Source organism: Lepidochelys kempii, chromosome 25 (assembly GCF_965140285.1).
Source record: "Lepidochelys kempii isolate rLepKem1 chromosome 25, rLepKem1.hap1, whole genome shotgun sequence".
NCBI classification, from domain to species: Eukaryota; Metazoa; Chordata; order Testudines; family Cheloniidae; genus Lepidochelys; species Lepidochelys kempii.
This window is the reverse complement of record NC_136404.1, coordinates 18,238,916-18,261,578: the sequence shown is the minus strand read 5'-3', so window position 1 is coordinate 18,261,578 and position 22,663 is coordinate 18,238,916. Positions and strand designations below refer to the sequence as shown.

General features: G+C 51.0%; 2 protein-coding genes and 1 long non-coding RNA gene across 11 annotated transcripts in view; 2 read left to right on the top strand and 1 right to left on the bottom strand.

Moving 5' to 3' along the window:
• Positions 1–305: 305 nt before the first annotated feature.
• Positions 306–12,142, bottom strand: LSM4 (LSM4 homolog, U6 small nuclear RNA and mRNA degradation associated). 5 transcript variants are annotated; one of them, XM_073323671.2, is made up of 6 exons: positions 11,968–12,142; positions 11,247–11,288; positions 9,349–9,447; positions 7,375–7,558; positions 1,295–1,667; positions 306–495 (listed from the first exon to the last, which is right to left on the bottom strand). In XM_073323671.2, the coding sequence occupies exons 1-6, from the start codon at positions 11,968–11,970 to the stop codon at positions 321–323; spliced, it is 876 nt and encodes a 291-aa protein (XP_073179772.1). In that variant the 5' UTR covers positions 11,971–12,142; the 3' UTR covers positions 306–320. The 5 variants fall into 5 exon arrangements, 4 of the variants coding, with proteins under 4 accessions (XP_073179772.1, XP_073179774.1, XP_073179773.1 ...); XM_073323673.2 differs by having other exon boundaries at positions 364–495; positions 1,230–1,667; positions 11,968–12,139; XM_073323672.2 differs by lacking the exon at positions 306–495 and adding an exon at positions 529–816 and having other exon boundaries at positions 11,968–12,140.
• An 81-nt stretch (positions 12,143–12,223) lies between these two features.
• LOC140903040 (uncharacterized) lies at positions 12,224–20,516 on the top strand. Its single transcript, XR_012156149.2, has 2 exons — positions 12,224–14,711; positions 19,416–20,516. It is a non-coding gene; the product is annotated as an uncharacterized LOC140903040 (long non-coding RNA).
• Positions 20,517–21,375: 859 nt separating this feature from the next.
• PGPEP1 (pyroglutamyl-peptidase I) overlaps positions 21,376–22,663 on the top strand; it is a 28,161-nt gene continuing 26,873 nt past the window's right edge. For 4 of the 5 annotated variants that reach the window (XM_073323683.2, XM_073323686.2, XM_073323685.2 and 1 more), the window contains exon 1: positions 21,413–21,450. Coding sequence is in view for 1 of the 5 variants with exons in the window: in XM_073323682.2 (XP_073179783.1) it covers positions 21,417–21,450 (34 nt within the window). In the remaining 4 variants the exon portion in view is untranslated. Of the gene's footprint in view, positions 21,451–22,663 lie in introns of all 5 variants that reach the window. The other variant, XM_073323682.2, reaches the window with a different exon arrangement.

The following is a 22,663-nucleotide window of genomic DNA, read 5'->3' as shown; positions in this document are numbered from 1 at the left end:
TTTCTTTGCCTGCGGGAGGGGAGGGGCAGCCAATGCTCGGAGTACAAGGCCCAAGCTCTGCAGAGCCAGCTCCCGCACAGCAGTGCAGAGAGTCTCACCTGGGCTAAGACAGGCTCCATCCAACTCCCCACCTTTCTAGAGGAGGCCTCTGGAGCTGGCAGGGAGGAGGAGGTGTGGAAAGTACCTGCTGCTCGTGCCAGGAGGCAGGTTGCATGGGGTTGTGCTCCCCAACCGGTTAATGACTCCTCAACTGTGTAGCAGCGAGACACCCTCAGCTGGGGCTAGCGAGCCTGGGAAGGAGAATTAACCCCTGCTGGGATTCACCCACCACGAGCAAGGCAAGACTCAAAGGGAAGCGGCAGCTCAGAGACAGCACACGCTTTTAAATTCTTATTTCCTTCCAGAGAACGCGGCTCTGAATTCTGGAGGGAAAGCCTCAGCCAGTGAGGAGCTGTCAGCCATTCCCAACAGCTTGATGGAGGCACATGGAACAATCTGAAATTTAGAAAGGAAGGGAAGGAGGAGGAAGAGGATTCAAAGTGTATTTTTAGTTGCTTAACACAGCCCTAAAATATTTCTGCAGCCACTCCCTCTGGGCTGCAGGCTTCTCCTGTGTAACTATTCCTATGCTGTCTTCCAGCTGAAGGCACAGAAGTTATGAGTCAGAGCTGCTCAGAGTCAACAGAGAGCTGTTTACGCTGTGCAAAATAAGTGTTCTGCTAAAGAGAGATCATGTGTTCCTAGTGTAAACACTTGCCCCATAAATACACACAACTGTGTTTCAGAACAAGGGGTTGCTCTTGCCACACAGCTGGGCTGTGGAAAAAAGAGAATAATTGTATTTTAGGGAAAGGGAAACTCAGAGTCAATAGACCCAGGAGAGAAAAGGGGGTGGGGGTGGTGGAATAGCAGGTTCCACTGGACAGCCAACACCCTACAGAGTAGCAACTGCAGGCTCCCTAGAACACCCTGTTCATGGGAAAGGGGCAGCTCCAGGAACAGGCTCTGACTGCACACTTCTCCCTGTGGCTCCCGTGGCTCCCCACCCCCACTGCGAGCAGACAGGTTTACGACTCTGGCTGCATCCCAGCCTCATGAGCAATTCTGACAACTTCCCTCCTTTGCTGCAGCTCCTGCCCTTGCCCCCTTGATTCTTCTCCCTGGTCTCAGCTTTTCCTCGCACTGCTATGGACTCACCGTGACTACTCTGACACTGTTCTGTCACCCACCTTACACCCCCATTGCAAAGAGGGTAGCAGGCAGGAGAGACGATACATGCACCATAGAGACGTACACTGCTAATGCATCAGTCACCGACGAGGCCCAGAAAAAGATCATCCTCGTCGACGTCACGGTCTCCTTCGAGAACAGGACCCCGGCCTTCCGCAAAGCCTGAGCTCGTAAGCTGGAAAGCCCCTGGCTGACACCCTGAGAGAGAAGGGCTACGAGGTGTAGATGGATGTCCTGACTGTCAGAGCCCTGGGCGCTTGGGACCCCTGCAACGAGCGTGTGCTGCGGCCCCGTGGGATCAGTCGACGCTACGCACGGCTCATGCGGTGCCTCATGGTCTCCGACACCATCCAATGGTCCAGGGACATCTACATCGAACACATCACCGGCCACCAACAGTACCAGGAGGTGTGAGCCGGTACGACGTCGTGCATCAACTATGGGAAAGGGACGGAGAGACTTTTTCCATTGGACCATATGAACTAGAACCATAAACTCACTGAACATTAAATCTCACCAAATGAGGGTAAATCCATCCTCATCCTCGTATCCACTCATTATACTCCACATCTGAACATAGCCATTATATGAACAACATACCCCCATATCTCAATGTCTGTACTTTGACCCATTAACCTTTTACCCCCAATCGGGGAGATTACAGATTATGTATTACGCCACCCGTTCCTAAACCAAATTTCGCACCCCTTGATAATCTGTACCTTAATCCCTGATAACCAGAAACTTCTATGCTTAAACTCTGTACCGTTTTCTTTTTACTTCAACATCATCTTAACAAAATTACATCTCGTCGTCCTGCAGATAACGGCTCCTTTGCAGAAGGCAGGACATGCACACATTAGGTAAGGCCTGAAATATTCCCAAGGAGAAGTGAAAGAGGGCTGGGGAGGAGGAACTCCCCTGCTGTAATGAAATGCCAGCAGCACCTCTTGATGGCCTTCCAGAGTCAAGCCTTCCCGGTTGTTTGGAGTCGCCGAAGGAGAGGCTAGCAGGATGCTACTCTGAGCTGAAGCCGAAGAGCTGCCTGTTGCAACTGCGCCGTGTCTGGCCAGACCAGACCTTTACTCCCTACGCTAGTGACACTAAGAACCACCCTTCGCAGCCCTTGTTTCCTCTTTCACTGAGGCAGCTGCGGCACTTGAAGTCTCCTGGCTTGAGCAGGGATGGGGAGGGGAGGGGAGCAGAATGTTAAAGGGGAAAAACTGGCATGTGGCTCAACTTGCTTTTTGTTCGAGTGCCGGAGTGACATTTATTTCCAAATAGAGCATCTAGAGCAGGTCCCCATTTCTATGTGCGCGGTCTGTGCCCTTGGCAGGAGGAGACTTGGCTGCATCTGAACCTCTTTCGCCACTTTTGCTCCAAGGGATCAGAAGATCCACAGGCCCCAGTGATCAAACATAACCAATTAAAACATACAGCGGAGTTTAAAGATGGGCATTTTAGCCAGTCAACTGGGGCGGGGTTTGGGGTTTTTTGGTGATAACACCGATTTATAAAAAATTAACCAATTGTCTAAAACAGAGACGCGAAGGTCTTCACCAAGTCCCAGCTTTGTTGCAGACAGCAGGCAAGAGTAATTTTCTACAGGTTAACAATGAATTTATTCCACTCACAATTTAGCACTGGACTAGTTCAATAAGGTAAGAATTAAACAAATGTATATATAAAAGCATGTTCTTCACTTGTTTGGTCTTGTTCAGAAGAGGCGATTGAGGGCATAAGAGTGGACATGAACACAGATACCCCTTTCAAAAGGAAATTGTGTTCTCACCAAGAGCTGAAGGGTAAGCTACCTGTAATATTTTTCAAAAAACTACTTAAGTCTTTCAAGACAAGAAATAGCTGAGGCAAAAGCCTACAGCATCTATCTCCACGCCAAAAGTCTGAACTGGTCAGGAGGTCTATTCTAGGAGTACTTCTCATTCAGGGAACACTGCAACCACTGGGGCTGAAGACTGGGGAAAATCCTGGCACTGCTGAAGTCAATGGGGAAATCCTGTCCTCACTGAAGCCAATGGGGAATTCCCAGTAACTTCAGCAGCGCCAGGATTTCCCCCTTTTCACTAGTGGCTCCAGGATAAAAAACTAAGCATAGATTCTTACAGGAGGCTTAGAAATGCCAGATACTGTTAATGAAATTAATCTGTATATGTCATCTAGCAAGAAGCAAGCTTGGGAGGGAGAAAAAAAGCCAGTCTTATTTCAGACAAGTCAGTCTCCAGAGTGAGGTTAGGGTCAAAGGTTAGTCAAAGCAAATCCTCCTCTTACCTCACTATTCAATCCTCTCTCAAATAAAGTAATCTGAAGACGAAGTGGTGCATTGGCATTTCAACCCATTTACAAAGGAAAAGTTTCATCCACAGTCTTAAATATAAAAAAAATCAGTATTTGGGAAACTCACTTACCATGGAGAATTCAGAATAGCGCACGCGCATAAGCCAATGAAACATTAATTTTTAATTTGAGTAGTTATGACCCAATGGATTATATATAGTATAAAAAAGCTGTTAGCCTTTTGGTACCAGTACCTCAGGACTTCCCGATGTGAAATTCACATACAGTAACAAACCAGAGAAAGCCAGGAATTAGCGATGTGATTTGAGAACTTGTAGTAAGTAATTGGTTTATTATTTTCAGTTTTTAATCACACAACCAAAGAGTGTTTTCCCCTTGACCTATGGTCCAAGGCATGGGGGAGGGAGGGAGGGAGAGAGAACTGCCTCATCAGAAACAGAGGGCTAGTTAAAAAAGGATTAAAAAAAAAAAAAAAAAGACTCTTTGAGACAGCTCTTAAGCAAAGATACAATGTCCTCAATTTCAATGTTTCTAACTAAAAAGTTATGTATGCAACAGATGTAAAAACCTATCAAATCTGGTTTCAAGTATAAAACAAAGAACAAAATCAAACTGTCCTCAAAATGTTTACACAAGTTCTTAAAACATACAAGGGACAACATTTGTGTGTGTATTAAAAATATAGTGAGCCTGAAGAATTAAACAGAATGTAACTCTTCTCAGGAGACAGTCTACTGAAGTCACCTCCTTTACCAAACTGAAAAGAGAACCCAAATCTTTCCGATTATGGATTTACTGGCTAAAAAAAGTGACAGCAATTACCCTAGCTTTACCAGCAGACTAGGATCGGAGGGACTGACAAGGTGCATGATGATTCAGAGTTCGTTTAGCTTGATTAATTGAAGTTTAGAAATCTTAACACCTTTATACACATGGCAATCCAGAGGTGACAAAACCAGATAACCTCCCAACACTGTCTCTGGCAAAGGTACAGACAGAGTCTCATTGCTTTGCAGATTGCCTGCCTGGCTTCTTTTCCTGCTGCCCTCTTCCACTCCCTGGTATCCCTCGGCCACGACCACCAAACACTCCTGGGGAAGAAGAGCAGTGAAAGAATAAGTCAGCGGTAACCTCCAGTGTATAGTCTGGGTGCAATACAGTCACACATGCTTTGCCTGACTGGTAGACTCCTTTCCCAGGGTTCTCAAATGAGGGGATAGAAGAACCTTAAAACCTACACCTTGCTAATCCACAACACTACTTTTTACAATAAACCACGTAACCCTCTCTTGACTTAGCAGCAGAGTGCTGTCAGATCTCAGCCTGCAAAGACCGTTAGCAAGATATTCACTGCAGTGGTTACTAGTAGAATGCACCAGGATCACAAATTAAAAAAGTTACAATTTTCAAAATAAGTTGTCAGTACATTGATTTAAAAACTAGACCAACGTATCAGTCATTTAGTGAGATTAGCAAATTCTACCATAGGCAAAGAGAAAAAAAAAAAAAGACACCAACAAGGATGCAGAAATCAACTTGATGGAGAAAGTGACACACTTCAAAGATACGCCAGTTACAAAATGGGACAAGAGTATCCCACTGTGTTATTAGCTTGCCTATCTACCCATCAGACTTGCCTCAGTTTGCACACAGCATACTGACCCAGAAGGCGCTCATGATTGGGGTGCTTTGGTCAGGGCATCAGCAACATGGAGCAGCCTTGTAGTGTGGCCCCAATTCCACCTCTCTCCAGAGCACTGCTCACCAAACTAAAGCTAAATCAGCATGAACATGCTGCCAGGGAGCTCCTCCAGACTGACCTTCTGGTAGGATTACTGTGGTGTGCTGGAGATAGGGGTGCTCTGGGATTCACTCTGCTTACACCCCTGCACACAACCAGGCACAAGCAGCTTCCTTGGGGCCCACAAAGCCAGGTCACAGCTGGCTCTAGAGCAGTGGCTCCCAACCTTCTTAAACTGTTGGGAAGGGACACCAAACTCGCATGCCACCGGTGGGGCATGTACTAGTTTGGGGACCCCAGCTCTACAGCCTATCCATGCAGCTGGGCTCTTTGCAGCCCATGGACTGTTCAGGTGATTAAAGTTAGCCACACTGCTGGCTTGAAAGGAGGAGGGCCTCCTTCCCCCAAGTGGCTGAAGATGTGGACTGCAGTGCCCCCTCCTGCTGGCCAGGAGCAAGAGACCACGAATTGCTGAAAGGGTCATTCTTCTTGATATTGTGTGCCCAGTTATAGCTTTGCTCCTGCCTGCTAGCTCCTTAGCGAACTGTGTCACCCTTTCTGTGCCGCAGTAACAAGAAACCTTTACTTGAAAGTAACCTTTCAGCTGATTAACTAATGTGACAGCAACTCTAAAATATTCCCTAAGCTAATTAAAGTTACACATCGAAGCAGCAGGGAACTCCTCTACCTCAAGAGGAGAAATCGACTCTGCTCTCCACCAGGTGGATACAGCGATGGCACAAGGCCTGGAGGGAATATTTCATGCAAAATGTTTGTCGAACCCACCGCATCCAGAAGCGACAATGCCAAGTACTGTGGTCACTGGAGTGGAGGGAAGAGAAATAAAGGCGCCTTCAGATTTCTGAAGGTCACTTTTGCATTTCAAAGGCTTTTAGAGGCTAAGCAAGAGCAGCAGAAACCTAGCTTTGTTCCTCTGGGAGTCTATTGACATTCCTAGGGATGCTGCTTTTGCAAACAGAGTCCCCTTCACGAGCTCTCCAGTTCAAATCTGAAACTGCCAAACTCATTGCAACCACTGTTGCAATTACTTGTGTGATCACTAAGATAGGAAATGGTTCTGGTGACAAGCTTTTAAGACTGCTCCATCCAAACAGCAGCCAGCCAATCTCTCTCTTCAGTTATTGGTGCACAAGAGCTAGTTGTGTGTCACAGGTGACCAAAGGCCACCTCACGTTTTGCTGTAAGAGAATAAACGTGAGGTCCAGGACTGTCCTTAGGAGAAGCTTCAGACCCTGGCTCAAGAGCAACTCTTTGGCTGAGTAAGAAGCAATACTGAGTGAATCCCATAGGTTTGGCCAAAGCTGCAGCTGGCCTCGGGGTGGGAGACAAGAAGCAGGAGGATAAGGAATGACCAACAGTGATAGGATCCTGGGATTGGGGCAGCCCCTCTATGATCGTTGCACCCTAAACTGATTTCTAGGGTGGTTTTCAAGGGATCACCTTTTAACAACCATGAAGCCTTCAGCTGGAAGGGTGAAAATGCTCCAAACAGTCAGCAAGTGAAACAGAGTCAGCAGCTAGATCTCTTACAAGTAATGCAAAGACTTCCCAAAGGGACGGCCAGATGTGCTTCTCTTAAGCAGACTAGAGTGCATCACCTGAGCCCTGCACTGGAAAGAGGCTTCCTCTCCCCCACTGCAGTAATGGTCAGAACCCAATGCATATTCAGATAGAACATTCACTCGGGCCCCCAAACTGATTTGCTAACGAAGGAGATTTCACATGAGGTTTGTGCTGAGAGGGACAGAGCGATTACACAAATGGTCCACAGCTTGTTTGGAAGGAGTCTGACCCAGCCAAGTTAAGGGACTTACTTATTTGTTAAGCTCCTACCCAGCTCCAGTAAACAGAAAGGAACAGTTCCTGCCCTTCCCTTTGTATTCACCTGCCTTACAGGCATGTTTGTGAACAAGGTAAAGGACTTATTCCTCCTTAGCTGGTTCTTTTGTAGGACTCATTCCAATGTCTCATACCACACAACAACAACAGTTACACGTACAAGAGATTTGCTTAAGACAGAAGCCTAGGCACTCCACTGCAAGCAGAAGAGCAAACAGGACCATTACCTCGCCCAGCACCTCCACCTCCTCGGCCTTTCTGTTGTTTCTGCTGCTGCATGCCACCACGGCCTCTGCCCTTTGACACCACCTCCTCCTTCACCATGTCAATGATTTCATCTGGGATACGCAAATATTTAATTGTGCTGCCACGAATGTAACACTCTGGCATTCTCCAGAATTTGTCTCCGTCCTGTTGGGGAGAAGCATGTTAGGGCAGAGCAGGTGCGTCAGTGCACATGTGCTCTTACGTCTTTGACTCAGAAGTGCCTAAGTCACTTTGAAAATGTTACCACATATTTATTGTCAGCATAAATGGTTTCTCTAACACAAATACATGCCTTGGTGGGGTGGGGAGGAGGGAGAGAGAGATTGTACATCTGCCACTAAAGTTTTGTCCACACATGGGGTTATTCAGGGATAGCTCCCTGTGTTAACAACACTTGCTCCCGTTTAGCTTACTGCTGCCCCCACCCTCGGCCTTGGATCCTCCTAACTAGACTTCGGCTCAAAACACAAGAAACGACTGAGCCAGTCTCCCTTCACTTCCTTGTTTCTGTACTCACAGAAGTAAACAAACTAACTAGTTTAGAGCCAGATCCTCCAGATACAGCCCCATGCCATCTAGTGGCCATTGCCATTAATACCATTCAACTAACCAGAGATCAGCAGGGTCAGCTGAGGCCGGCTTGACTGTATCCTGGGTGTATTTTTCTAAGTCTGGGCTTGTCTATTGATGCTTTCCTACTGCACGACTGGAGGGGGATTGAAAAGGCAGCCAGGCAGGATGAGTCACATGAACCATGTGGGTGTAACCCAGCCGAGCATGGGTCCAGCTGTGTAGCACTCTATGGGCTCACTTTGACCACTACAAGCTTCTTTGCAGTGCTATGAGAGGCAGGGACAGAGAGAGGGGGACACTGGAAACCCTTTTGCACTCAACCAGGTGCTCTAACAGCTCACTACCTGTACTCCAGGCTTTACCTGCCGCCAGTGTGCAAAGCATCAAACACCATCTAACCACAATTTAATATTGGTAAAAAACAGATTCCAGTTCTCTTAAACAAAAGCAGTTTATCAGACACAGGAAAAAAGTCAAACAAAACATTAAGCAGAACATGATCACGGTTACACTAGTGTCTAGGAAAGGTGCACTAAGCTTGGCTTTAAGCCAGTGGTCCCCAAACTTTTCAGGGTCACCCCCTCTGCCCAAGCCACGGAGTGTGGGGGTTGCGGCTGGGGCCAGGAACTGAGCCATGGCTAGTGGGCGAGGCTGGAGCCAGGGGATAGGGCCAGAGCAGAGTGGGTCTGGGTGGCGCTACCTCCCCATCCTCCATAGGGGCAGGACCAGCCCGCCCCCCCCAAATGTTTCTCCACAACCCCCCCAGCGGGGCGTGCCCTACAGTTTGGGGACCTCTGCCATAAGCTCTGTTACATAGCATGCATGGTTAACCAAAATGGTACTTTCGTATATTGGACAACCCTGACTCGACAGCAGGCTATCATCAGTTCAGACTCAGTCTCTCTGGAAATCTCCACAATGCCTCCTCCCCCTTCTCTCCTTGAGCCCCATTACCTCTTGATTTGGAAATGAAGCAATTACTCCGTAGAAGACGATTCCTCCCGTTGCCCAGTCTGGTTAATTTTGATTCCTGTGATTCCCTGCAAACTCTTTTACTCACTGGTGTTTGACCATGTTTTGCGTCTTTGCCTTTGCAAACAATTATTTGCATTTAAGAGAAGGTTCTCCTCACTTCTACATAGACATTAAACATTATTACTGAGCATAATGCACAAGTACCATGTCAGTGGGAACAGCCCGAACAGGCTAGTTCTCACCAAACATCTCTTACAGAGCGGTAACCCACTAAAGGGAGAACACAGAATGATGGCCAGGCAGCAGCTATCACAGCCAGCCAGAGTCAGACTGGGGGTTCCTGGCATGGGGCACCGGACAGTGTAATCTAAAATTGTCAACCTTACCCTTGATGTGCAGATGACTTCTCTTAGGTTGATGTTCATCCAGTTATCGCAACTCACTAGGTGACCATTGTACGTTTCACCATTTTTCAATTCCACCAACTGAGACACAATGGAGAAAGTCAAATACAATAACCAGCAACTGTGAAATTCTCAAGAGCAGACAATTTCAGGTAATATTTGAATCAATTATCCCCTAAGAGCATATATGGGCAAGAGAAGCGTAGTCAAAGTGTAAGACTGTACAAGAGGAAGTGAACTTCCAAATCAGTCCATATGGTGTAATTTAGGCAATAAACAAGAGACACACCAAGAGGTATATCCACCCCACATTACATGCACATAGGAGAGCTACCTCCTGTCAAAGGAACAGGGAGAATAAAACCCTCCTCCTGTACAGGAACAGGGAGAATAAAACCTGAGGTGTGCTAGGAACTTTTTTTTTGCTACTCAAGCTTTAGGATAAAAAACTGCTACTGCGCTTTAATCCCACCTCAGAATTCTAGCGGCCCTGCCTGCATTATTACCTGCAATCAGAATGGAAAAGGATGCCCTCTCTACAGGACAAAGACAACTTTGTATCCAGCACCACTTGGGCCCCGATCCACTCTGCAACAGTGACTTGCAGTTGTGTCAGATTGTCTGTACAGTTTGACACAAAGGGTTACTGCCCACAGGGAACTGTACTGGGACCACCAGGTTCATTGAATTTAAATACTTCAGGTTACATTTTAACGTGACCAAGAGATTGTTTTCCTCTGCTGCTTGGGGCAGTTTAGACTCAAGTCAGTAAGACACACTAAGAGGAATATAGATAAAGCAGCCAGAGGCCAGGGGACCCTCTCAGAAACCACCTCCCCCAATAAATAAAAGGGAAAACAGGAGGAATAAGAGTGCTACTGGAACAAAATATCTGGCCCCTAAGTTTTGTGAGCATCCTCCATCTTCCCTCACTTATTCTGAAAAAGTGAGGAAAATGCCCGCAAAACACCAAAAAAAACCCCTAAGTCCTAGGTAAGCTCCAAATGATGCTGCATGAGATCTGCATTTGTGCAGCAACTGTTCTGTTCTCTTTGCAAATAAGTTTTGCAAACAGTTTTAGATTTTTTATAGTCTGCATTCCAGTAGCACCCACAACGTGCCTGATCTCTTCACATACATACAAAGATGCAGATTCTGCCCTGAAAAGCTCACAATCAAAGACGAACACACAAAGGAATTAAAAAACAGTCAACAGAGTTGGATAATAAGCATCAGCTGGCCCTATCTACCTGTCTATGCAGCCATAATTACCGGACCAATTTATTGTGTGAATTTTTTTTTAACAGTGACCAGGTAGTGACTACAATGGGATCTTTCTAACACTCATATACAGACCGCCTTCCTAACATAAAGGTACTTTGGATATTATTGTGCTTGCAGTTCCAGAATAGCTGCAATGCCCTTAGAAAGCTCTGTGAAGTAGCTGCTGCACAGACACACTAGGTGCTTTGTTAACTTACGTGACTATTGGTTTTAAATGAAAACAAGCGATGAGCGACAGCCCAAAGACTCACCTTTAAAACAGTAAGGCTCCTGTTAAATTGAGAGTAGTGAAAAACACACCTGACCTGCTTAGAATCTCTGCTATGTCTAATTCTAATCTTATTTCATAAAAAGTCACTCACAAGATTAGGAAGGTTTACTTTACACTAGGTTAATAAGAGACCAAAAAAAAGGCCACCACACTAAATTCTGGCTGCAGCACATGGAAGATACAGAAAATACATCTAAAGCACTCACTTCTTTAGGGCTTCCAAATTCTCCTCCCTACCCTCCAACATACAGACCCTGACCTGGTGACTCAAAAAGCTTCATAAGGATTGCAAGCATTGCTTGTAGGAAATATCCTCGCTACTCACCATAGGGTGGTTCTGCGCAGTCTTCAACAGGGATAAAGGAAGCTAGAACAGAAGGAAAGAGGATAAGCCTGAGAAACAGGTCAGCAAAACAGAGAATAAAACAGTCCATTTACAGACAGAGTTATTTTAGCCACGAATTTATTACCAAGCACAAGAGGACTGTGTTTCACTTTGCAGGGAGGAGTAAGAACCATTTTCCCAGATATATGCCACATGAGCTCCTACCACTCAAACTGACCTTTGAGCGTCAGGTAAAGCACAGCAGGAACCGAGTTTCGCCCAGACACCCCCTCCCCCGTAAACAGCACCCCATGCCAGGGAAGCCAAGCCACACACCGCTAGTGCCCCCAGCATCTACTGCACCACAGCCCCGCACACTGACCTGCCCGGGGCATGATCACAGTAGCATCTAAGAGCCCACAGTGCCAGGTGCTGCACAGGTCAGTGGTGTAGGTGTCTCCCAGTAGCACCCAGGACCCTCTCCAGCCACAGCCCAGGGGCCCATTATGCTAGGAGCTGTACGCTATTAGCTGAACTACGGTAGTGCCGCAGAGCCCCTGGACCAGGACCCCGGCCGGGGGTAGGCGCTGCAATAGCTGTTGGCGCTATTAGGTGCATTACGGGAGCGCTGGGGCGGCCCTGCACCAGGGCCACGCGCCTTCCTCTTCCCCTCCCCCCCCAACCCGCGCGCTCCCTTTCAGCCCCTCCCTCCCCGCCTCACCATCCTCCCGCTCGGCCCGGGCGCTCGCTCCCGTCAGCCTCCTGCTCCGGCCGCGCGAGCCCCGCCGCCCAAACCGCCGCCGCCGCCGCGGCCCCGCGCCACTCCGCTCCCGGCCCAGCCCTCCGCTCCGGCCGCCAAGCGACGGCCGCCGTTTTACGACAGAGCCGCGAAAGAGCGGCGGGCGCCCCCGTTCCCCACAATGCCCCGCGCCCCCATTCCCCACCATGCCGCGCGGCGCGCCAGCCAGAGCCCCGCCCCTCCGGCGCCTGCGCCTGCGCCTGCGCCGGGCGCTCCCGCTTCACGCCCTGCTCCAGGCCGCCGGCGGGGGGGTCCGAGCGCTCCCGGCCCCCCCGGCAATAACCGCGCGACCCCCCGCGTGGGGACCCCCGGTCTGGAGAGCGCCCCGCTCCTGCCGCGCCCCCGCCGGGCTCCGTCCCGCTCCCCGCCGCCTGCCCCGGCCGGCCGAGCCCCTCGTTTTCCAGCCCTGCTCAGAGACACGCTCTGTGGGTATCTAAGGCCCCCCCCCATTGTCCGGTGCAGCGAGCTGGAGCTCAGCAAAGCTTCTGCTCCGGGAAATCGGTTCGTCCCTAGGTGCCACAAGCCCTCCTTTGCCAATCAACGCCGCAGTGCAAAGGGTCAACCACGGCTCCTCTGCGGTGGGGGGCCGCCACGGGGAACGTCCCTCGTTTCCCCATCTCCTCTTCCCGTCCTGTCGGTGCCGGTGTTTACAGCGCACTACGCTTAGCAGCTGGGCTCTGGGCAGCTGCAGGAGTCCACCCTCGCCGAGCTTCCTGCAGGACTGAGGCCTGAATTGCCCAGTGCCCATCCAGCCTTCCTGTGTCCTCTCCTCCCGTCCCCCTGAACGCCAGCCATACAATACGACTGCATTCAGCAGCAGCTCACAACCTGGAAACCCAGAAGGGGGGAACTGTGCCCCCTACTGTCCCTTTCTCGTTCGTTGTAAGCCATTGGATTAGGTTATTGAATGAGTAATGCTACCCCAAAACCATTAACTTACATGACTGAAAAAAGGGAGAGGTGAAAATTGGACCCAGTGCATCCCGTTAATTCTTTGAGGGCTGCACACACGGAATTGGCACAGCTGCTTTATTAGCATATCTCCCAAGTGAACTATTTAGCCCCTTTATTTATTGGAACAGTGTTAGCCCCTGGAGGGCTTCTGCCCGCCCACTTCCCAGAACTCAACACGATGGTTCACCCAAAACACCCCACCTGGTTTGCAGGTGTTGATCCTGCAGCTAAAGGGTTAGGTGGGCTCTACTGAGGCAGGTGGTTCACTTCCCACCAGCACATAAGGGAAGTAAAAGGAACACTTTCTTCCTTTCAAAGAGATGGTTTAGCATGTGAGCAAAGCAGTCCTGATGTAAGATCCCCTAGGCAAGTCTAGGAAAATGTTTGAGGTGAACTTTATTAAATTCTTTGCTAATAAAAGGTAACAACTGAGGGGATGACTTGGCTTTACAGTGTGGACCTTGGAATGTGGCTTAGAGTAGGTTGAGAAAGGCACATCCAGGTCTATCAGTGTGATATGTGGGTGCATTTTACATTGCTTATGATGGCTTATTCCCAGCTCCTAATAAGATTGATCATGTACCCCTGTAGCCAACCAGCTAATTCAGGATGTATAATTCCCTGGATTGCTTGTACAGAGACATTTTGTATTTCTTCCTAAAAGTCATGACCATGGTAATTTCCTTACAGTGACAAAAAACTGAACTTCAGTACACAGATGGATATTCAAGAATTTACCTGCAAATGCAATCAATGACTAGGTGTTGTCACATCATATAGCACAGCAGTAACAATAGCAGACCCTGTTGATACTTTAATTCCCAGATTCTAGTACAAGTGTGGGGAAGAGGAATGTTGGGGACACTGGGGCATGGCCACTAGGTAACTCGAGGGGATGGAAGACCACGAGTGTCGATGAAGCCCCCTCGCACTAGGCCCAGGTGTCCTTGGCCCCTCTCCCGCCTGGAGGCACTCGCAGCAGCTCTGCGTACTAGGCCCAAGTGTCCTTGGCCCCCCCGCCTGGAGGCACACACAGCAGTTATGCTGAGAATCTGCAACAATATGCTGTGGAGTCAGACTGCCTGAAACTAAGCAAGGCCACACAGGGGAGATATGGAAGAACAATGCTGAATAAAGCAGCTTTATGTATGGTTTAAGAAATGATACAGAGAACAAGGGAACTAGCTGGGAATTGGATTGGCTGGCTATATGGATACTTAGGGCAGCTTGCTATTGGATCAGTATGCTGGGAAAAAGGATGTATAAAAGCCTGTGTAACTTCCTGCTCTGTGTACAGGATTTGAGATTCAAATCTCCCTGTACCTTTTTGAAGCTTCAAATAAACTTTTCTGCTTCTCCACCCCCTTGTGATTACTGAGTGTAGCACATTGGGTAGCGAACCAACTCAAGCTGTTGTTCAGCCTCTCAGCACTGGGTGCCGGCAACAGCTTTTGGCATCCCTGGGTGGGCGGAGGCTGCAATTTAGCCTTGCCCGGACCCCTCCTGGAGGTCGAGGATTGCGGCGAGAACCGACGCCCAGCGCGCACCGGTGAGTTCATCGGGGGCCTCGGAGGAGACGCGATTTGATCGACCCCGGAGGGCACAACGGTGCAACGCACTCATATAGTGGAGAAGCAGTTGTGGTGGACGACGACGAAGAACTGGTCCCTTGCAGTTGTGGACGACAGTGAAGAACTAGTCCCTTGGATAAGGTAGGAACCTTTTGAAATCCGGATTGTATGCTCTGTTGGAACCTGGGGACGCCCAGAGTTACCCTGTAGATAAGGGACAGGGACAGAGCTCAGTGGTTAGGGCACGGTGTACGCCCCTAGAGTGCATTCTAGCAAACTGGAAGGTATTTGGTACGGATCCAATGACTAAGAGCCAATTAAAACAATTCTGTACAGTTGACTGGCCTCAATATCAACTAGAGGACCAGGAGTGGTGGCCACCAGGAGGGTCAATTAATTACAACACGATCCTTCAGTTACTCCTGTTCTGTCAGAGAACAAGGAAATGGAATGAACATATGTATGCACATTTGTTTCTGACTTTATGTACTCAACCAGATATTTTACAGCACTGTAATCTGACTCCGACTGGTTTGGTAGCAGCTAATGTTAGTCCCCAGACCCCCACCCCCACTGTAATGGCAGAGCCGGTGTCCCCTTCGGCCCCTACACCCACACCTTGTAAGTCCCCAATGGTTGGCCTATACCCCTTAATCACCGAAACTAAAGTCGCCCGGTCTGGATTGGACAGGCGTCCGGCCACGACTATGCAGGTTTATACTCATGTGCCCTTTAATCCTGTGGATTTGGCTACTTTCAAAGCACAGGCAGGAGAGTTTTCCACCAACCCAAGCAGGTTTATATCAGTCTTTGAGGGGTGCCTCAGTAGTCACAAGCCAGATTGGGATGATTGTAACGTCCTCCTGCGAACCCTATTGTCTGAGGTTGAAAGACAACAGGTTGTGTCCAAGGCAAGGGAGGAGGCGCAGAGACGGTACGACCGGGATCGTATTAATGTCCCTGACCCGGATGCACAAGTCCCCCGAGCAGACCCCAGGTGGGATCCAAATGATCATGGGGATATGACCCGCCTTACCTCCTATAAGGAGTTGCTTTTGCATGGACTCCATCACTTGGCTGTCCGACATAATAATTGGGCAAAGCCATATGAAGTAATGCAGGATCCAAAGGAAAGCCCTGGAGCCTTTTTACAGTGCATTCAAGACACGATCCGACAGTATATCAATGCAGATCCTAATGATCCACAAACTGAGGCAATTATTAAAGGAATATTTACAAGCAGGGCAGCCCCTGACATTAAGAGAAAGCTACAGAAAAAGGAGGATTTGATGGGTATGACCATGGCACAGATTTTAGAAGCAGCAAATCGAGTGTATAGTTTAAGAGAAGTGGAGAAGGAGAAGAAGCAAGTGAGATTGATGGTAGCAGCGGTGCAGGCAGGCACGAAGGGAAGTGAACGAGGAGGAAGGGGCCGTGGACGCAGACGTCCAGGCCCGCGGGAGAGACGACTGGGGCGCAATCAGTGTGCCCTGTGTTGGCAAGAGGGACACTGGAAGAATGAGTGCCCAAACAAGAAGGAAAGGGGGGGGTACCTCTATGATGGCGATAGAAGAACAGGAATAGGGGTGTCAGGGGAGACGGATCATCCTACCCTCGGAACCCCGAGTAAAGATGTGGGTGGGAAGCTCAGAAATAAATTTTTTAGTGGACTCTGGAGCGGCCCGAACTGCCATAAATCAACCTCTTCAGTTGCCAGTAGCAGATTCCCTTACTGTGGTGGGAGCCACAGGCAGGGATACCAAGTGCCCAGTGTATGCCCCAGCGGAATGCGCTTTGGGAAACAGGACTAGATCCCACAAGCTGGTATACCTCCCTGAGTGTCCAATGCCTCTGCTGGGACGGGATCTGCTTTGTCGCCTCAGTGCCACCCTGCATTTTACTGAGGATGAAATAACCCTTACCTTACCCCCTGAGAATGCATGGATCATGACCCTTGCAGTTGAGCCCTCAGCCATGCAAGCCCCAGAATGGAGCCCATTGGAAGACCAGATGTACCCCCTCATGTGGGCATCAGGGATTCCAGGAAAGGCCACCCACCAGACCCCCAGTACTATTCAGCTCATACCAGGGAAAGGCCCAGTGCAAGTAAAACAGTATCCAATCAAGAGGGAAGCCAGAGAAGGTTTACAGGAAACTATAGATCGATTCCTAATGTATGGTATTCTCCAGGAATGTCAGTCAGTCTGGAACACTCCCATTCTACCCGTACAGAAGCCTGATGGCACGTATCGGCTGGTACAGGACCTAAGGGCAGTCAATGAACGGGTTAAGACTCTGCACCCTCTTGTCCCTAACCCATATACCTTATTGGCTTCTATAGGGGGACAGTATACCCATTTTTCAGTTCTTGATCTGAAAGATGCTTTCTTTATCATCCCAGTTGCCACCCCGTCACAGGAGATCTTCTCCTTCGAGTGGGAGGACCGAAAAAGGGTTAAAAAGCAACTTTGCTGGACAGTGTTGGCCCAGGGATTTAAAAACTCCCCCACCCTCTTTGGCCAGACTCTGGCCAGGGACCTAGAGGAGTGGGATAATGAGGAGGCCCTCCTTCTGCAGTATGTAGATGATTTGTTAATTGCCACTGTGGGCCAAACCCCCTGCCTTAAAGCCACCGTGAGCCTCCTGAATTTTATTGGACTCCGGGGATATCGGGTAGCACGGAGTAATGCTCTAATCGCCCTCCCAGAGGTACGGTACCTCGGGTTTCACATACGGCAAGGGGAGCGTCAGCTTTCAAGCGAAAGAAAGGAAGCTATCTGTCAAGTTCCTACCCCAAGCACTCGTAAGCGGCTGAGGGCATTTCTGGGTATGGCAGGCTTTTGCAGGATATGGATCCCAGAGTTTGGACTGTGGGCTAAACCCCTGTACGACTGTGTAAAAGGAGCAGATCATGACCCCTTCTATTGGACCCCAGAGGCTGACAGGGCATTTAAAATTCTGAAAAGAAAATTGATGGAATCCCCGGCTCTGGGCCTGCAGGATCTCTTTAAGCCGTTTCAGTTGTATGTACATGAACGAAGGGGGGTGGCCCTAGGAGTGCTTACACAGCTGTTAGGAGCATGGAGACGTCCTGTGGCTTATTTTTCTAAGCAACTGGATCAGGTTGCAAAGGGTTGGCCGGCATGTTTACGGGCTGTCGCAGCTACTGCCCTTGTGCTTGCGGAACCCGAAGCTAACATTGGGAGGGGTTATGCAAATCTATACTCCCCATATGGTCCGAGCCTTATTGGATGCAAAGGGAGGGCTTTGGCTCACCCAGGCTCAGATTGCTCGGTACCAGACTAAGCTGTTAGGGAACTCTGAAGTCACCTTACAGCCTTGCCCCTCCCTTAACCCAGCCACTCTCTTGCCAGAAACAGAGGAACAGAAACATGACTGTTCAGAGATCATAGATGTCCAGTACTCCAGCCGTCCGGATTTAAAGGATGTACCCCTCCCAAATGCAGATTATGAGTGGTACACTGATGGTAGCAGTACTGTAATAAATGGGCAAAGGAGGGCGGGTTATGCTGTTGTGATCCTCCATGACACTGTGGAAGCTGAAGGTTTGCCTGCTGGGATCTCTGCCCAGCTTGCCGAACTAATAGCCCTGACCCGTGCACTTGAACTGTCAAAAGGAAAGCGGGTCAATATTTTTACTGATTCAAAGTATGCTTTTGGTGTGCTGCATGCTCATGCTGGCCTATGGAAGCAAAGGGGAATGCTGACAGCCCAAGGCTCCCCAGTCAAGTACGGGCCCCAAATCCTCCGGCTCCTAGAAGCCGTACAACTCCCCTCGGAAGTGGCGGTGGTACACTGTAAAGCCCATCAAAGGGAGGATCAAGATGTGGCCAGAGGTAACACCCGGGCAGATAGAGAGGCTAAGCATGCTGCCACCCTGCCATCCCCTCAGACTGAGAATGCCCATATGCATGCCCTTATCCCATCAGTAGGGGAACTTCCAACCCCTCAGTACTCTGGGGAGGAGAGACAGCTAACTGACAAACTCGGTCTCTGGGAAAAGAAGGGATGGCTCCATTCCCCAGAAGGGAAGGTCCTCTTACCAAAGGGCCTAATCCGGCCAGTGCTGCAGAAACTACATCAAACCACTCATGCTGGCAGGGAAGCACTTATCCAACTAATGGGAAAATACTTTATCACTTCCGGACTCTGACCCCTGGCTGCCCAGGTACAAGCGGACTGCTTAGTCTGCCAAAAGAATAACCCCCGACCGGGACATCCTGTGCCACCAGCTGCCCTAGAACCCACTCCGGGCCCTGGACAAGTGTGGCGAATAGACTTTACTGAGTTTCCCCGGACCCAAGGGTTCAAATATCTCCTTGTTATAGTGGATCGGTTCAGCGGATGGCCAGAAGCCTTCCCCTGCCGTAACTGCACTGCCAGAACAGTGACCCTCAAGTTTGTTAAGGAGATCATTCCTCGCTTTGGACTCCCCCTGTGGATGGAATCTGACAACGGGACACACTTCATGTCAAAAATCATTCAAAGCATTTCACATGCCTTACAGATCCCCTGGAAACTCCATACGCCCTGGAGACCGCAAGCCAGTGGGGTAGTGGAGCGTACCAATCAGACCCTTAAACGACATCTCTCAAAAGTGTGCCAAGAAGCCTCACTGCGATGGCCTGATGCTTTGCCTCTCGTCCTACTCCGTATCCACATTCTCCCAAAGGGTAGATTAGGGCTCAGTCCCTTTGAAATTATGTTTGGAAGGGCATGGCCTATGAATGGCACCCCGGTTCTGTCAGGGTAATGGGAGTTGGGTAATGGTTTTTTGTCACAGTATATGTGTTCCCTGTCTGCTGTTCTCTTGTCTCTTCACAGGTATACCAAGGATTCCCAGCCTCTCCCCTTAGACACTCCCGTCCACTCCTTACAGCCCGGTGACTCTGTGCTTGTTCGTACCTGGAAAGACGAGCCTCTCCAGCAAAAGTGGAAAGGACCCTATACCTTCCTGCTGATCTCCCATACAGCGGCAAAGATCGAGGGACAGAAGAACTGGATCCATCACTCTCGTCTGAAGGCAATACCTGCCCCCTCGTCAGCAGAACAGTGGACCGTCCAACCTGCTGACTCCTCATCTAGTGATGATCTCGGGCTAAAGCTACTGTTTAAAAGACACAAATAGTGGGCACCTTAATGCTAAAATGGGCCCACCCAGGTACTGGAGACCCTGGGTTGGGAAGACTCTGGTGATAATTAATTGGGTAACATTGTTATTCTCTGTATTGGTATTTCCAAACTGTGCATATCGGGAGCAAAACTCCTTTGTTTTGCTTGCGCACCATGTTGCTAAAGAAATAAGTAGCCCAAGTGAGAAAACTCAGAGCCAAGGTTGTTGAGTGTTCTCAAAGGGGAGAGTTGTTGGGGACACTGGGGCATGGCCACTAGGTAACTCGAGGGGATGGAAGACCACGAGTGTCGATGAAGCCCCCTCGCACTAGGCCCAGGTGTCCTTGGCCCCTCTCCCGCCTGGAGGCACTCGCAGCAGCTCTGCGTACTAGGCCCATGTGTCCTTGGCCCCCCCGCCTGGAGGCACACACAGCAGCTCTGCGTACTAGGCCCAAGTGTCCTTGGCCCCCCGCCTGGAGGCACACACAGCAGTTATGCTGAGAATCTGCAACAATATGTTGCAGAGTCAGACTGCCTGAAACTAAGCAAGGCCACACAGGGGAGATATGGAAGAACAATGCTGAATAAAGCAACTTTATGTATGGTTTAAGAAATGATACAGAGAACAAGGGAACTAGCTGGGAACTGGATTGGCTGGCTATATGGATACTTAGGGCAGCTTGCTATTGGATCAGTATGCTGGGAAAAAGGATGTATAAAAGCCTGTGTAACTTCCTGCTCTGTGTACAGGATTTGAGATTAAAATCTCCCTGTACCTTTTTGAAGCTTCAAATAAACTTTTCTGCTTCTCCACCCCGTTGTGATTATTGGGTACAGCACACCGGGTAGCGAACCAACTCAAGCTGTTGTTCAGCCTCTCGGCGCTGGGTGCCGGCAACAGGAAGAAGCTCAGAAAAAAGCAAAAATGGGTCAAGTCGGTGAGAATATCCAACCTTGCCAGTGGTCACCCCAACCACCACTCAACTCCATTCCATGTATCAGTTTGGGGGATGTACACAGACCTTTCTGCTGGTTCCGGTTCTGTTGTATCCTTTATAGCAAGCCTTTACCCTTGGCTTTCAGTAACTGGCTTTGTTTTCAAACGCGTGTCTGGAAATCAAACAGCAGGTCAAAGCAGCATTTTTAGTGCCTTCCTTGTTGGATTCTCAGTTACCTAACTGCTCGCGGTGAGGAGTTAAACTAGGGGGACTGGAGGGGCGCGGGGACCATGCGGGGAAGTCACCGGGGCGGCGACCAGGAAAAGCGAGAGAGGCCCAGCCCATTCACGAGGCCTGTGGGCGAGGGCCTCCCGCGACGCTCGAAGGTTCAAGGCCCTCGGAAGGGCCCGGGCCAGCGCTGACATCGGGAGGGGCGACCTCGGCCTGCGAGGCCCTGGGGCTGGTGGGGAACCAGGCTGTGCAGGATGTTTCCGCCCTGGGGGCCGGAGAGAACGGGGGGGGCCCCCTCAGGCGGGGGGGGGCGCAGCACACGTGACCCACAGTCGGTCGGCGGCCGGGGGGATAAAGAGCAGCTTCCGGTTTGGAATACCAGAGCTGACGGAAGTGCCCCGCTAGGGCCGCTCTGCCCCTGGGCGGCCTCCGCTCTATGCCCCTGGGCGGCCGCGAGCGGCGGGTGGGGTCACGTGGGGGGCGGGGCGCGGGGGCGCGGCTCCCAGTCACTCTCCGGGCGGCCGGGGGCAGCGGCGGAGCCGAGATGGAGCCTCTGCGGCGGCCGGTGGTGGTGACGGGTAAGCGGGGGTAGGCGGAGTGCCCCTCCAGCCCGCCTCCCGCGGGGAGCCTGGGGGCGGCTTTGGGGGGGGAGGGGAGCCGGTGGGGCTGAGGAGGGGGGCGGCTTTGGGGGGGGAGGGGAGCCGGTGGGGCTGAGGAGGGGGGCGGCTTTGGGGGGGGAGGGGAGCCGGTGGGGCTGAGGAGGGGGGCGGCTTTGGGGGGGGAGGGGAGCCGGTGGGGCTGAGGAGGGGGGCGGCTTTGGGGGGGGAGGGGAGCCGGTGGGGCTGAGGAGGGGGGGCGGCTTTGGGGGGGGAGGGGAGCCGGTGGGGCTGAGGAGGGGGGGCGGCTTTGGGGGGGGAGGGGAGCCGGTGGGGCTGAGGAGGGGGGGCGGCTTTGGGGGGGGAGGGGAGCCGGTGGGGCTGAGGAGGGGGGCGGCTTTGGGGGGGGAGGGGAGCCGGTGGGGCGGCTTTGCGGGGGGAGGGGAGCCGGTGGGGCTGAGGAGGGGGGGCGGCTTTGCGGGGGGAGGGGAGCCGGTGGGGCTGAGGAGGGGGGGCGGCTTTGCGGGGGGAGGGGAGCCGGTGGGGCTGAGGAGGGGGGGCGGCTTTGCGGGGGGAGGGGAGCCGGTGGGGCTGAGGAGGGGGGGCGGCTTTGCGGGGGGAGGGGAGCCGGTGGGGCTGAGGAGGGGGGGCGGCTTTGCGGGGGGAGGGGAGCCGGTGGGGCTGAGGAGGGGGGGCGGCTTTGCGGGGGGAGGGGAGCCGGTGGGGGCGGCTTTGCGGGGGGAGGGGAGCCGGTGGGGCTGAGGAGGGGGGGCGGCTTTGGGGGGGGAGGGGAGCCTCACTTTTCCAGCCTGGGCTCCCTGCTCAGGGTCTTGCTGCAGGTTTGGGGCATGGGGAGAACAATCTTGTGAATTAAAAGTAAATTCACCCAAAGCAACGTGGGGAGCACTGGAAAGCTGGCGGGCGTGCAGAGGCGTTTATACCCGGGCATGCCCCATCCCCTGGGGAAACGAAGCCAAAAGTGTTACCAAAATAACTGCGCCTGGGAGAGTGAAGTGGGGAAGCAAGCGAAGGAATGAAAGGCCCTTACATAGCAGGCTAGCGCTTGTCAGAATCTTTTCCTAAGGATACAAAGGGGAGAGCAGTTTGATTTGTGGGGAAGGCAGCTCTGTGACAAATGGGGAACTCAATTAAACTATTCAGTGCTCCCTGTGTAGCTGAAGTTGAGGTTGTTTGT

Excerpts from the sequence above, each read along its gene's own strand:
- LSM4 (XM_073323671.2), bottom strand. Across the intron at positions 7,559-9,348 it reads AAGTCATCTGCACATCAAGG|GACGGAGACAAATTCTGGAG; the intron begins GTAAGGTTGACA and ends TCTCCCCAACAG. Across the intron at positions 496-1,294 it reads GTGACTGATGCATTAGCAGT|ATTGTTCCATGTGCCTCCAT; the intron begins GTACGTCTCTAT and ends TCTAAATTTCAG.